At 50.1% G+C, this 15,254-nt stretch overlaps 1 protein-coding gene across 2 annotated transcripts in view; it reads right to left on the bottom strand.

Moving 5' to 3' along the window:
* Window positions 1-1,214: 1,214 nt before the first annotated feature.
* Window positions 1,215-15,254, bottom strand: part of NSG2 (neuronal vesicle trafficking associated 2) — a 119,409-nt gene continuing 105,369 nt past the window's right edge. For both annotated transcript variants that reach the window (XM_003814011.4, XM_055112880.1), the window contains 2 exons: window positions 6,060-6,170; window positions 1,215-3,082 (listed from right to left, as the gene is read on the bottom strand). In XM_003814011.4, coding sequence (XP_003814059.4) covers window positions 2,891-3,082; window positions 6,060-6,170 — 303 coding nt within the window. In that variant the 3' untranslated portion in view covers window positions 1,215-2,890. The remainder of the gene's footprint in view (window positions 3,083-6,059; window positions 6,171-15,254) is intronic.

Raw genomic sequence — 15,254 nt, 5'->3', positions numbered from 1 at the left:
TCGTCTCCCTTCTCTCTCCCACCCACCATGCATGTTCAGCCCCAACCCTTAGCATAGCAACCCGCTTGGAGCCTCAGCTTCCAACTCTGCCCAAAGTCAACCCTGGTCTCTTCCTCAGATGGCCTGCCATCCACGTTAGAGAAGATGTGTGAGCACAAACTATAACCTACAAAGCAAGATGCAGAGATGCATGGTCACTGCTGCATGGCACAGTGCTTAAGACCCTGGTACCAAAAAGGTGTGGGCTTCAATCACAGCTCTGCTGCTCACTGACTGCGTGACCTCGAGCAAGCTGCTTCACCGCTCTGTTCCTCCAGTTCTTCGTCTCCAAACGGGGATGATGATGACAAAGCGGATGGTAGTGGTGCTGAAGGTGGAGCACCTACTTCACAGAACTGGTAGGAGGGTTGTAGGAACTAAGATACATGCGGCATTTAGTACTTGGCATGGAGCACAGGGCATTTAAGTGTTGGCTTTTCTTCATAGTCACCATTGATACCGAGTTCTGGCTGAGAATCAGCTAATTCACTCTTACAGCTGCAACTTGACTTTCTGGAAAAGTAACTAGGCAGTGTTGCTCAGGGTCTGACATGGAACAGAAGTAGTGTGGGGGTGCAAAGGAGTCCCACAAGCCTGGGATTGGACCCCCCACTGCTCTGTTACAGCCCTACTACAGTCTCTTTTTCCCCCTCTGAGCCTCCATGCCTTCATCTGTCTAATGGGGTCAATGACCCCTACCTGCCAAGGTCATGCTAAGCCCTAAATTAACAATTTAAAAAGGGGTCCTCAACATCTTCCTCCTCAGTTGCGGCTAATCACCAGTTGCATTAAGTCAAAGGCATTATCACACCTTTATTTTCATATCTGACTCCATCGCCAGACCTCAGGGCAATGATTCTCTGTCATCCGTTTCTGTATCCCCCATGCCCAGCACAGCCTGGCCCTAGAAGCTGCCCAGTAGGCATCTGCTGCATGAAGGACATTGAGCTGGCAGATAAGCAGCCAGGTACACCTCTTGGTCCTTCCTTAGGACCGCAACACCATCTCAGGCCCCAGTTGCCTGAGGATGGACATTCCCCTACAGTCCAATTCTAGCCCCAGCCCAACAGGACACTGTAGGGCTCACCCTGCCCGCTGGGACCCCCACCCCCAGCATCTTCCCCATCAGGCTCACTGAGCAGGAGATAAAGAACATCGCAAAGGAAGGTCAAGACTCTCAGACACATCTATCTTTATTTGTTTCCTGTCAGAAAATTTCAAGAATTACACCAAAAAATACTTCAGCCTCTGCTACCTACTGACAAAAATACACCACAAAATTATAAAGCGCTCAGCGGTTTTGCTAGGGACAACTTGTTATTCCGCTTTGAATGACAAATGAATTTACAGGTGACTCAGGGTGATTGGAGGTTGGGGGAGAAGGGAGGAAAAATCAGATGAGAGCGTTTGGCAGGATAGTTTGAGCTATGCTAGTCTTATTACCCAGCTGTTGCATACGATGATCTCAGCAACACAGCAAGCCACAAAAAAATACCCTTTACACGGCCTGTCGGAGACTTGTGAGGAAGCAGTACCACATCTCAAATAACCAATTCTCCCAGCTGGTTCTGGCCCTGTGGGTCCTGGAGCTGACACCCTGCAGAACTGGCCTCCCTGAAACATTTGTGAGAGGCAGGGGAATGCCTGATACGGTTCCAGGGAACTGGGAGGCCTGGTCAAGGCTGGATGCTGCCTCCTTGTCAGGAGCTTCTAGAACTCGGTTGGGGAGTTTGGACAAATGTCCCCTTTTAACACAATGAAGTGGGCAAAAGACAGTCCCATTTTTCAGCTTCCTTTAGAAACGATTTGGCATTGTGGTGGCCCCAACCTTCAGGTCTCTTCCTGGCTGTCACTTGAGGCTCCTGGTTGGAATCCTATTGTTGTTGTTATTGTTATCAGCACTTTGGGAAACAACAAACAAACAAAAACTTAAAAGTCAGGTGCCTGTGCTTATCGCTTGTGGCCTAGTGTCACATGCCTGTCCCGTGCCTTCCTTCTTGCAGCCGCACCTTCCTTCCCTCCCTCTCCCCCCGCTGCTGTCTCGTCAACATGGGCAGTATCCAGGTGTGGATCTAGAAAATGCAAGCAAAAGACAAAGAAAATCTGCCCACTCCTCAGCGTTTGCTGATGCAGAACCCACCGTCGCAGGGTGGGCATTCAGAGCCCAGGCCATGTGGGTCTGCCCAGGTCCTAGGATGGAGGCCCAGAAAGTTTGTGCTCATCTTGCAAAATGCACCAGAGGCCAGCACATTTCACTATGGGTTATGTGCATTCTGGGCTTAGTAATGCCAAAATCAGCTCTTCTCTCCAGCTCGGCCATTCCTCATTTCCTGCGGGCCTACCCTGCAGACCACAGGCTAATGGAATAGTCCCGGTCTGTGTCACTCACATACTCTGCAACCCTGGAGCCCCCACTGAAGCTACGTTTTCTTATCTAAGAAGCCCACAGAGTCTGTGCTCTTCACTGCCCTTCAACGTCTTCCGATGGAGCCAGTTTAATGCTTTTTGTTCATGTTCTTTGTTTCTTTCCTTTTCTGCTGTTACATTTTCCTAACAAAGAATAAGCAGTGGCTTTAAAAATATCTTACATGGGAACAATCAACACGAAACATGCCTTTGTACATGAGCCTGACTCGGCAACGAATCAACAATACCAAGGAACAAAAAGAAATATCGGTTCGGACAACTCCAGCACACACCACGTGTTTGGTGCGTTCTCCCCCCAACCCTGCCCTGCCCCGCCCCCGCCCCCATATCCCAGGAGTACAGTGTTGTCTTGTAACTGGAGCTTGGCTTAGCCAGTGGGGGTCCTCCTCTCCACCCCGCCCCCCATTCTGGCTGGGGCAGGCCTCTAGTGGCCCTGGGTCTTGGGCGGCTTGGGCTCATGGATGACAGCGGCTGCTGACAGCCACGGCCCGATGGCCCGGGCAGTGCTCTGCTTGGCCACGCTGTAGTGGCTGATGACTGTGTAGAAGCGGCTTCTGGAATTGGGGTCCTGGGAGGAGTAGTAAGCATCCAGGGAGGCTGGGATACAGCGTTTGTGCTGGGGAAGAAAGAGACAGAGTCAGGGGTCATTCAGCGAACTGCTCCCAACCTGCCCAGCAACACAGCCACCCTGACTGGAGTGCAGCTGCATCGGGCTGTCAGCCAGAGGGCAGGTGACAGCTCCTGACCTGGGCCTGGCACGCAGCAGCCTTCCCAGCACCAGCATCAGCACAAACAGCAAAGCTCCACTTAGAAGAAGCCAGACGACCTGAACCTGATATTGACACTGATTCAAGGCCAGCCTTCTCTGCATACTGACTGTCCGGCTGTAGTGGAGGCTGTAGAGACCCCCACAGACTCCCTCTATCTGGCTGATTCACCTGTCCCCTTGTTGCCTCTCTGGGCTGTTGTTCACAGCCAATGACTATTTATTTCCTCTATTTTATACTTGCATCTCTTTTCTCTTATATCAAAAGTCTTGCCGGATGCGGTGGCTCACGCCTGTAATCCCAGCACTTTGGGAGGCCGAGGCAGGCAGATCATGAGGTCAGGAGTTCAACACCAGCCTGCCCAACAGAGTGAAACCCCATCTCTACTAAAAATACAAAAAATAGCTGGGCATGGTGGTGCACACCTGTAATCCCAGCTACTCAGGAGGCTGAGGCAGGAGAATCGCTTGAACCCAGGAGGCGGAGATTGCAGTGAGCCGAGATGGCACCACTGCACTCCAGCGTGGGCGACAGAGTGAGACTCCATCGCAAAAAAAAAAAAAAAAGAAAAAAAAAGGCTTCATTCCTAACAACATTCATGTAATGATGTATTTGCATTATCCTACAATAAACATAGAACAGTCACAAAATAGCACCAATATGACTACTAAGAGGCAATGAACCTGGGGACTACCGGACGAACTTGGAGGTTTCTCTGCAACTCCATGTGTCCCTAGAATACACTCCACCAAGGGTGTGAGGCGAACATGCTGTCATCTACAACCGGTTGAAATAATTATTTTCTTTGCACGTTTATGTCCTTAACTTGATATAGAGCTAGGTTCTTTAAACAACGAACCTCTTGTTTTTTCTCATTTATTTATTTTTAAATATGTCAAACATTTACATATTTCAAGGACAAATATTTAAGAAGATAGATCCGAAGAAGCCTTGCGTCCATCCCTTCCTCCTGATGAACCATTTTTATTAATTTTTAAAATTTATCCTTCCTGAATTTCTTTCCAAAACAATAAGCAAATAGCGCTCACCTCCCCTTTGCCCACACATAGGCAGGACCTTCCTTCCATCATTCATCCTTACTGTCTTGAAGAGCATTCTCTTTCCGTGTATGGAGGCCTGCCTTCCTCATTTTCCCAGTTGTAGTGACGTCCACTGCGTGGATGTGTCACTGTTTATTCAACTGTCCCCTACTGTTCCCATTGCTTTGAGTCTTCCAGAACCTCAGCTTCTTTTTTTTTGAGACAGAGTCTCGCTCTGTCCCCCCAGGCTGGAGTGCAATGGCGCGACCTCGGCTCACCGCAACCTCCACTTCCCAGGTTAAAGTGATTCTCCTGCCTCAGCCTCCCAAGTAGCTGGGATTACAGGCATGAGCCACCACGCCTGGCTAATTTTGTATTTTTAGTAGAGACGGGGTTTCTCCACGTTGGTCAGGATGGTCTCAGAACCTCAGCTTCTGACCACTTGGAGTGTAATCTAGGAAGCCAGATCTGAACCCCCTCCATGGAAGTCTAGGAAGTCAGATTACACCCTTGGTGGAGTGTATTCTAAGGACACATGGAGTTGCAGAGAAACCTCCACGTTCGTTCAGTAGTCTCCAGGTTCATTACCTCTTAGTAGTAACATTGGTGCTATTTTGTGACTGTTCTATGTATATTGTAGGATAAGGCAAATACATCATTACGTGAACGTTGTTAGGAGCCAAGACTTTTGATACAAGAGAAAAGAGATGCAAGTATATAATGGAGGAAATAAACAGTCATTGGCTGTGAGCAGTGGCCCAGAGAGGCAACCAGGTGATAGGTGAGTCAACCAGCTAGAGGCCGTCAGATTGGAGTGTAATCTAGGCAGTGCAGAACTGAAGGATACACATTTTCAGGCTGGCACACTTCCTATTTGATCTCCCCACATCAAAACATAATTATTGTGATGTCTTGGAAAACCTTCTTAACTAAATACTCTCTACATTTAATTCCTCATATGTGAAATGGGAGCCAAAGAAACCCTATTTCTCAGAATGGTTGTACAGCTCAATTGAGATAATGTTTAAGGAAACATCTAGCAAAGGGTCTGATGTATTAGAGATACTCAGCAAATGGTAATTATAAATATTAATAGTATCAGCTGTGTTCGCTCTGAAACAGACTCTGTCTTTATTGCAACTAACATTCGTTGAGAGTTCATTATCTAATAGGCCCTTTGTTAACTGATTTTACTTAAATTCTCTCCTTAAGGCCTCCCAAAAATCCTGGGAAAAGGCATTATGAGCCCCCATTTTGCAGGCAAGAAAACGAGGTTCAGAGGGGCAAGAAAACTCCCAGAGGTCATGCAGCAGGTTCCGTTCTTTCAGAGAAGGAGTTTAATCAGAGTGTGGGTCAAGGGGAGACTTGGAGACAGAGCTTCAAAGAACCTCAGAGGCACCAGCGCTGCCTTCACACCTCTGGAGGCCACTGCAAGGGTAAGCAAACAGCCATTGAGCCAGGAAGACCTGCACCAAGCCGAGCTTTCCCAAAATGGAACAGTCCACGTCAAGAGGTAGTGAGCTGCTTCCCTCATTGCTGATGTGCCGTCGAAGCTGGACCACCTCCTGACCCTGGAGAGCACCATCTTGGGGGAGGAACTCTACTGCCTACTGGAGACTGAGTCCCTCAAGAAAACTTGGAAACTCCTTGCCAAACACATATTCCATTTTAAACAGTCAGTAGGGAGGTCGTCATACCCAGAATTTGGACACCAGTGAAGAGAAGATATTGATCAACCCTCTAACTGAATTTGATAGTGACCTGGGACTACTCAACCACCTCTTACCTTATAGACGAATCCCTCTGGGCAGCTGTGATCATAGGTGAAGGCTTTGTAAACCACCAGGAACACGATGCACGCAAGGAAAGCTAGGGCCAGGCTGACAAGGATGGTGACCTGGAGGAATACAAAATTAAGTCATCCAGCCTCAGTCTGCCCACCTTCAGTCCCCGTATGCAGCTTTCAGACCCTAGAACTGGCAGGCAGCATGGTGTGCTAGAAAGGGGGACAGGCCCAAGGAACTGGCTCTGTCTTGGCTTTGTTACTAACTTGCAGTCTTAGGCAAATTACCTGCGCTCTTTGGGCCTCTTTCCCCCTTCTGCAGGATAATCTCTGAAGCTCCATTTTTTTTGTTTTGGTTTTTTTTGTTGTTGTTTATTTGTTTGTTTTTGTGAGATGGAGTCTCACTCTGTCACCCAGGCTGGAGAGCTGGAGTGCAATGGCACCATCTCAGCTCACTGCAACCTTCACCTCCCAGGTTCAAGTGCTTCTCCCTGCCTCAGCCTTCCGAGTAGCTGGGATTACAGGCACCCACCACCACACCTGGCTAATTTTTGTATTTTTTAGTAGAGACAGGGTTTAGTAGAGACAGGGTTTCACCATGTTGGCCAGGCTGGTCTTGAACTCCTGACCTCAGGTGATCCACCTGCTTCGGCCTCCCAAAGTACTAGGATTACAGGCATGAGCCACTGCGCCCGACCACTCCTTTCTGATTTTACATGTGATTTCCCCCTCATTTTCCTTTTCCTGATAACTATGTGGGATGTGGGGGAGTTGATCATTAAGCCGTCACTTCCAGTGCTTCCTGCTTTACATCCCCACCGTGCCCCACCACTGGTGCATTGCAACCTCGGACATCAACTGCTTCTTTCGCCTCTACTTGGACATCTAATACACACTTTCAACACATTCCCAAACCGGATTCCCGCTCTCCTCCCAACTCAAACCTGCTCCACCTGCATTCTTCATCTCAGAATATGTCAATTTCACATTTGCGGTCACTCAGGCCAAATATCCTGAAGTCATCCATGACTCCCTTTTTCTCACACACCACATCCAATCTACCAGAAGAAACGATCATTTCTGCCTTCAAATACACCCATAATCTGACCACTTTTTACCACCTCAATCATGTCCAACCGGGTGGAAGCCATCATCATCTCACCTGCAGCATCTAACAGCCTTCTAACTAGTGACGACTTCCTTGTCCTCTAGGGTGTATTCAGCACACAGCAACCAGAGAGAGCTTTGTAAAATCTAAAACAAAGCAGGGGCCAGGTGCAGTGGCTCACACCTGTAATCTCAGCACTTTGGGAGGCCGAGGTAGGAAGATCACTTGAGGTCAGGAGGTCGTGACCAGCCTGCCCAATATGGCGAAACCCTGTCTCTACTAAAAATACAAAAAAAAAAAAAAAAAAAAAAAAAAGCTGGGGTGGTGGCAGGCACCTGTGATCCCAGCTACTGGGGAGGCTGAGGCAGGAGAATTGCTTGAACCCGGGAGGCGGAGGTTGCGGTGAGTTGAGATCGCACCATTGCACTCCAGCCTGGCCAACAAGAGCGAAACTCTGTCTTAAAACAGTTTGTTTTTTAAGATAGCATACAGGCTGGGCACAGTGGCTCACACCTGTAATCCCAGCACTTTGGGAGGCCGAGGTAGGAAGATCACTTGAGGTCAGGAGTTCGTGACCAGCCTGCCCAATATGGCGAAACCCTGTCTCTACTAAAAATACAAAAAAAAAAAAAAAAAAAAAAGCCAGGGTGGTGGCAGGCACCTGTGATCCCAGCTACTGGGGAGGCTGAGGCAGAAGAATTGCTTGAACCTGGGAGGAGGAGGCTGCAGTGAGCCGAGATTGTGCCACAGCACTCCAGCCTGGGTGACAGAGTGAGACTCCGTCTAAATAAATACATACATACATACATACATACATACATACATACATAAATAAAACAAAGCATGGCCCTTTTCTGCTCAAAAGCCTGCAGTGGTCTCCAGCATATAACCCAGTTCCTATCCACTATCTGAAAGCAACCAAAAAAAAAATAATACAATACCAAACAAAGTGGGGGCACCATCAGGATTCATCTGAAACCAGTAATTGGTTAACTTCAGAGGCACCTCTAGGCTTGCACTGACCCCAGCCCACCATCTATGTACAAGGGGGCAGGGAAGTCCCCATGATACCGGGGCATCTAATATTACAAGCAGAATTTGTGTGTGTGTTATTTTTTAAAGCTGGTGTCCCTTTCAGTCAGTTGGCCTAGAAATATGGCAGGATTCTTCTCATGGAGGAAAGGTTCCTTTTGATTCAGAAAAAGAATAAAATTAACTTTGGGAGTGCCCATGCCATCTCTTTCCCACCCCAGGGCATGTTTACAAGGAAAGGAGGAGACAGGAGTCTACATTGCTCCAAAAATATGGAGTTGTCTGTTGGCAGTTTTAAATACTGGATGGGAGGAATTTGAAAAGGGAAAGAGGAAGAGGGATGTCGGGAGGATTCTGTCCAAATCTCATGGGCAGACACCGTCCGTGAGCAATTCCTAATGAGTGTGTATATGAAGTTTTAGGACAGTACTGTGTAACATTCAGTTTTAAGCTACTGTTGACACCATGTGCTGTCCATTCTCTCCATTACCCCAAGCCAGAAGTTGAAGCCTGTTGCATGCTTATCAGCCTCCTGCCCTGGATTGGAGTGATAACAGTATGGGATGAGATGGTGCAGAGATCAGTCCAGTATCACACAGGCAAGAGGTGGAGCCGAGGTGGAGAAATCAAGAGAAGTTGGACTTAAAGCAAGAGATACCCTGAAGACACATATGCACCCTAGGAAACTCCTATTTGAATAGTACAGGAAAGGAGGCCACCCAAGACCACGACTCACAAATGCTGAGGACCTAGGAACACATGATCAACACGTGTTTGGAGTAGAGATATAAAAAAATTTTAAATGCTCAGATTTCCCAATAGCCAAAAGGTAGAAACAGCCCAAATTTCCATCTGCTGGTGAATGAATAAACAAATTGTGGTCTATCCATGCAGCGGAATGTTATTCAGCCATGAAAGGGGATGAAGGACCAGCTGCAGATGCAGACGGCCCTTCAAACGTGATGCTGAGCCAAAGAACCCAGACGCCAATGGCCACATGTCATGTGATTCCATCTGATGAGACTCCCAGAATAGGGAAATGCACAGAGGCAGGTGCAGACTGGAGCCCGCTAGGACTAGGTGGTCTGGGGGAGTGGGGAATGACTGATAAGGGGTATAGGGTTTCCTTTTGGGGTGATGAAAACATTTTGAAACTAGACAGAGGTGATGGTGGTACAACATTATGGATGCACTAAATGCCACTGCACTGCTCACTTTAAAGTCGTTATGTTTATGTTACATGAGTTTTCTCTTAGTTTTTAAAAATAAATGCCCAGAGTTCAGGCAGCATCCTGGCACCTGCAGCTCTGCCCTGGGGACAGGGAGCCAATTTCCTAAGTGGTGACCCTTTCTGTTAAAGGGATATTAAAATCCTGCTGGCATCCCCTCCCCTCAAAGAGAACACACCTGGGCCCAGCCAAGACAGTTGCCTATAGTCGCAGGCTCTTCCACAGACTACAGTGCAGCTGTCGAGCTCGTGCGTGCTCAGGAGGGAGTTCAGAGCCTCAGCCCCAGCCTGCCATTGCCTCCAGCCTGATGCAGGGTCTGAGGGAGCTGCTGGAAAGCTTCCCATCCCAATGACCATGTGCAACCCCAAACCTTGCCTAGGCAGAGTCCCAGGCCTCTTGAGAGACTCAGGAGCTGGGCAAGACCTCCCAACATGGGTATGGACATGCCCAGACAGGGCTGGATATGGCCCCTGGTCAGCAGCAGGTTAGTAAAGGGGCACTAGGAGCTGGTGCAGGACCCAGCAAGCCTGCCTGTGGGACAGGTTCCCTTTACAGGGTGAGCTCTTCCACTGCTAACGTCCCCTGAGTTAAGAAATCCCAAATAGGAACTGCAGGGGCTGATTCACCAAAGCACCACCAGGGCTAGAGAGCACGAGCACAGAGCAGGCCTCCAGCAAATGCTTCTGGAAAAAGAAAAGGGAGGGAGGGAGGTACCTTGGAGGTAGTGGTTTCAAACCCTGCTTCACATTAGAAGCAGCTGAGGAGCTCGGAAATGCTGATGCCTAGGTTGTCACCACCCCCATGGATTCTAATTCCATGGGTCCAGGACAAGGCTGTCCAGGTAATTACCGTGTGTAACCAGGAAGAGAAGCGCTGCTCTAGTAGGACTAGCTGTGAGTGGTTCTCAAGCAGCTGCACATGTTAGAATCCCCTGGGATTCAAACGTTTCAAATGATCCTGGAGCTCTAGCCCTATCTCAAACCAACTACACCAGAATCTCTGGGGGTGCAGTCCAGGCCTCAGCATGTTTCGAAGCCCCCACGTGGTCCCCACATGAAAGCAGTCCTGTGTGCTGACACTTGCCGGGGTGTCCTCCGTGACTGTCAGAGTCAAGGGTCTAATGCTGACTGGTTGCTACGGGTGCAGCCCAGCCCATGGGATTCTGCCCAAGCAGGGCTAACTTCCGCCAGGCCGCCCCACGTGCTCCATCACCCCAGAATTAGGCTCAATGGAGGCTGTCTTAGCTGAAGGAGAGTTTGCCTCCCTGTCCTGAATTTTGGTAACTTCTGCAACTGAAGGCCAATCATTCCCTAAGAGTCTGGGGAGGTCAGAGAGTACGTTGTGGTGAATTAGGCACAGGCTCTTTCTTGAGGCCTCACAGTCTACAGGGGGAGGAAGAGATGGACTGATGGGTGCAGACACTTGCAATGCAGAGGTGACACCATGACTGAGGCCATCAGCACAGGGGGCTGCTGGACCTAATTAACCTGGGGGCGGGGGCATCAGGGACGTCCTCCTGGGGGATGTGACATCAGAAGTGACTCCATGGAAGAACATTAGGATTAAGGGGAAGAAGGCTCTGAGCAGAGGAAATGGCATCAGCCCTGGACAGAACGCGGAGAGCACATGGGCTGTTCTGAAGGCATCACAGGCCTTGGCATGGCTGGCCCAAGGGGTGTGAGTGATGGGGAAGCCTGGGGGCCTGGGCAGGGGGCAGAGAACAGATTACACTTGGACTTGATCTCAAGGACAACAGGGAGCCAGTGACAGTTCTAAGCAGGAAAGCAACAAGGTGAGAATTATGTTTTGGAGTGATGTCTCTGGGGGCAACAGGAGGCATGTTTGCAGGGGGATGGCTGAAGGCAAGGGGGCCAGTGGGAAGGTTGATGTAGTAGGGCGTGTCCCAGGTGCTGAGGCCAGACGGGGCAATGGGGTGGAGTCAATGGCCTAAGATGGCATAGGAGGTGAGCACAGCACTGCGAGACAAGAGGAGGAAGGGCCGGCTCAGGCCGGCGAGTTCCACTGGTGAGCTTTCTGGATTCTGGATGACGGAGTTGTCAATGGTTGCTGGGGTGGGGCGGGAGCTGGAGAGTCCTGGTTTGGTTCCAGGGCGAGATTTCCTACAGGCAGGTTTCAGTTCTGCGAGGCATCCTGCTGGACCCAGCCTCCCCGGCCTCCCTTTCTGGTGGATTTGTGAAATTCAGGGGCCTATGTGCCTGATCCCTGCAACAAAGCTCCCGCCATGCCGGGTGAGCCTAAGAGGGCCGGGGAGAGAAACTCCCACCTCCCCACAAAGCACCTCTGAACATGAAAGCCGGACTCCACATCAATATTTATTGACTCGGTTTATATAACCTCCATCCTCAGAGACGTTCTAAAGCCCTTGGTTTCACTTCTTGAATTTAACAACCTGAGCCTCGCGATAAACAGCTCGCTAGTTCTCCAGCGCTAAATTGGAGGGTTTCATTACAGGCACAGTCCTCACCACAGAATCACCCTCTCTGCACCCGTCTCCCCTCATCCACTCACTCAGCCACTCATCGTCCGCTCAGTGCCAGTCTACTAAAGGGCCTACTGTGAGCCGGATGCTGTGCACAGTCATTGCCTCAAGGAGTTCACAGGAGGGAGAGAGTGAGACATTCAATGAGCAATTCACCAAAGAAATAACCACAAACCAAGCACTGAATGTGGTCTGAACAGAGCACATGAGGGGGGCCCTTTGACGGGGTGGTCCTGGAAGCGAGAGGGGACTGGGCTCCAGGCAACCCCGGGCCAGAGCATTGCAGCATTCTAGGACGCCCAGAGATCCTACAAGGAAGAGGAGCTCGAGGTTCCAGAGGGCCTGGAAGAAGCAGTCTGGCTGTGACGAAGGGGACAAGGAGGAGAGAACGCTGAGGTGAGGCTGGAAGGAAAGCAGGGTCCAGCCCCCTAGGGCTTTGGAGGCCAATATCACCCTTGTCCTGCCCAAGACAGTAGCTCCCCACAGAGGCAGCCCTGGTGCTGTCGGGGTAACATCTTTGCTCAGCCTGCACCCCCTCAACCACCCTCCAGTCTCATGTACCTCTCCCCACTGGTTCACACTGTCCCCTCCAGCCCCGGCACCCTGACAGCTCCTGCAGTTGCTTCTCTGGGCCTTGGGCCAGGCCTGGAGCCCCTGTGTGCCTTTCCTCAGCAAGGAGAACATCTCCTCAGCATTCAGCTCCAGCCCTGAACCCCTAATCCATCCCTGCTCTGTAGCTGGGGCCTGCTCCAGTTCCTCCTCCATAGGAGCACACTGCATCCCCATCACCCCTCTCGCCTACCAGCCACCTTCTGCTGGGAAGGCCTCGGGCAGCAAGCGAGTCGCACCCTTTTCTCTGTGCCCAGTAGTGACTCATACAAAGTGGGGATCAGAAACATTTCCTGACCTGCAGTGTTGAGTTGAATTAAGACCAGAGAGACAGAGAGAGAGACAGACACACAGACACTCATACACACACACACACATATACACAGACACACAGAGTCATACACACACAGACACACACAGAGAGACACACTCACACACACAGTTACACACACACACAGAGACACACACACTGAGAGAAAGGTACACACACAGAGACACAGACACACACACAGAGACACACACAGAGACAAACACACACAAAGACACACACAGTTACACACACAGAGACACACAGATATTCACACACACACTCACTGAGAGAGAAACACACACACAGAGACACACACACAGAGACAAACACAGACACACACACAGTTACACACACACAGAGACACACAGTTACACACACAGAGACATACAGACACACACACAGTTACACACATACAGAGACACACACACTGAGAAAGACACACACACACAGACATACACACATACACACACACAGCCTCCCCCCAGACATCCACAAGCAGACAGACGGCAACCTGGCCCAAACCGTGCCGTGTGCAGGTGTAGTGGCGCACGGAAGCACCTGCATGTCTCCTCCTGTTCTCTTCCCTCTCCTCAACCCCGCCACCCCACACATGTGTCCAACAAAAGCACCTTAACCTTGAGGAGAATCAGGGTTTGGGCTGGCACCCACGAAGATGCACCCAAGATTCCTCTTCAGGCTTGTGAGATCCAAGACAGAAGAGAGGAAGAATTCAAAATACAGCACAGAGTTGGCGACTCTGGCAAAGATGTGCCGGGACTACAGTCACAGCGACCGCTGCCCCATGACCCTCCCTCCATCTAATCACAGTGGCAGGAGTCGTAACAATAACAACAGATGCTAAGAGTTATTGGGAACGTAGTGTACACTATTGTCACAATCATACGAAGTAGAATTATTATCCCCATTTTGCTGATGGAGAAAGTGAGGCTCTGAGAGGTGAAGTGACTTCCCCAAGGTTCCCCAGTTGGTAAGAGGTAAGTCGAGAAAAGGCACCAAGTTATATCATGGGCATCTTGACCTCACCATGCCCCTGACCAGCCTCAGCTGTGGCAGGAGGCAGCACTGCCCACCGCATCTGGGGCCTGACTCTGCAGCGACCCCTGCCTCCACTTTTCCCCCAGAGCCATGCCTAGGCAGACACCAGCTCTGGCAGCTTCTGCCTCTGACACAGCTTATTTATCTCCCCCTGCCCCCATATTCATCATAAGCCCCCTGGCCAGACCACCATCACCTCTCCCCTGGGTGCAGCAGCCTCACTGCTCCTGGGCCTCCAGCCTCTAGGCTTCCAGTCCGCCCTAGACTCTCCAACAAGCCAACTTGGTCACACTGCCTCCCTGATGAATGAGCCACCACACCTACAGGATGAGGGCTCATCTCCTTGGCAGAGCAGACAAGGAATTTTTGGATTTAGCCTCCATTCCCTTTTCAGCCCCAACCCTGGCCCTCCAAGCTCCAGGTACCCCAGTTTTCCCCACCCCCATGATCTTGCAGCTGCTGGTCTCTGCCTAGAATGCCAGTTCCCACTCCTCAGCCTGTCAAGTCCCTGCTCACCCTAGACTCAGCTCAACTATCTCCTCCTCCCCAAAGTCTTCCCCAAAAGTCCTCAGGCAATGTTGAGCCGCTATGCTGTCTGATCACAGCTCTTCAAGACACTTCTCCTAGGGCACTTTAATTAACCTCACCTGTCTGCCGCCCCTCTTGGGACGCAGTGTGGGGTAATACTTCTCACTTCCATTTACTAGGCACTGATTGTGCCAGGCACTGTTCTTGGCACTGTACATGGATTTGCTCTTGCAAACCTTACAACAGCCCTATGAGGTAGGTGGTATTGTATCCTCATTTTTCAGATGAGAAGACTAAGGCACAGAAAGGTTGCATAATTTTCTCAAGGTCACACAGCTCATTAAGTAATCCAGCCAGGCATCTAGTTCTATGTAGTGTGGCCTGGGCTCTTAGCCTATGCTATGCTCCTCATAAAGCTTGGGCTGAGATATTTTATTCACTAATTATTAACTGAGCACCTACAGTGTGTCAGAGATAACTGCACACATTGGGCATAAAAAGAGGACAGGGGAATCCCTGCTTGCATAAAGTCTACCTTTAATCTTTTGAGTTTCCTTTTCTGTCAAAGGGGAATTGTAACAACATCTGTCTCTCGGAGTTCTGAGGGTTACGTGGGATAATGCATGTGGGACCTGAAAGTGGGTCGAGTGGTGGCCCCTGAAATACATGCCCACATCCAAATCTCCAGAACCTGTCAATGTGATCATATTTAGAAAAGGGGCCTTTGCAGATGTAATTTAGTTAAGAATCTTGAGATGAAATCATCCTGGATTATGCAGGCAGGCCCTGAATTCAAGCAGTGCCCCTATTAGAGACACACGGAGGG

The sequence above is a fragment of the Pan paniscus genome, chromosome 4 (genome assembly GCF_029289425.2).
Source record: "Pan paniscus chromosome 4, NHGRI_mPanPan1-v2.0_pri, whole genome shotgun sequence".
In the NCBI taxonomy this organism is placed as follows: domain Eukaryota; kingdom Metazoa; phylum Chordata; class Mammalia; order Primates; family Hominidae; genus Pan; species Pan paniscus.
Note: the sequence above shows the minus strand (reverse complement) of the source record. Positions and strands in the feature narration are given on the sequence as shown.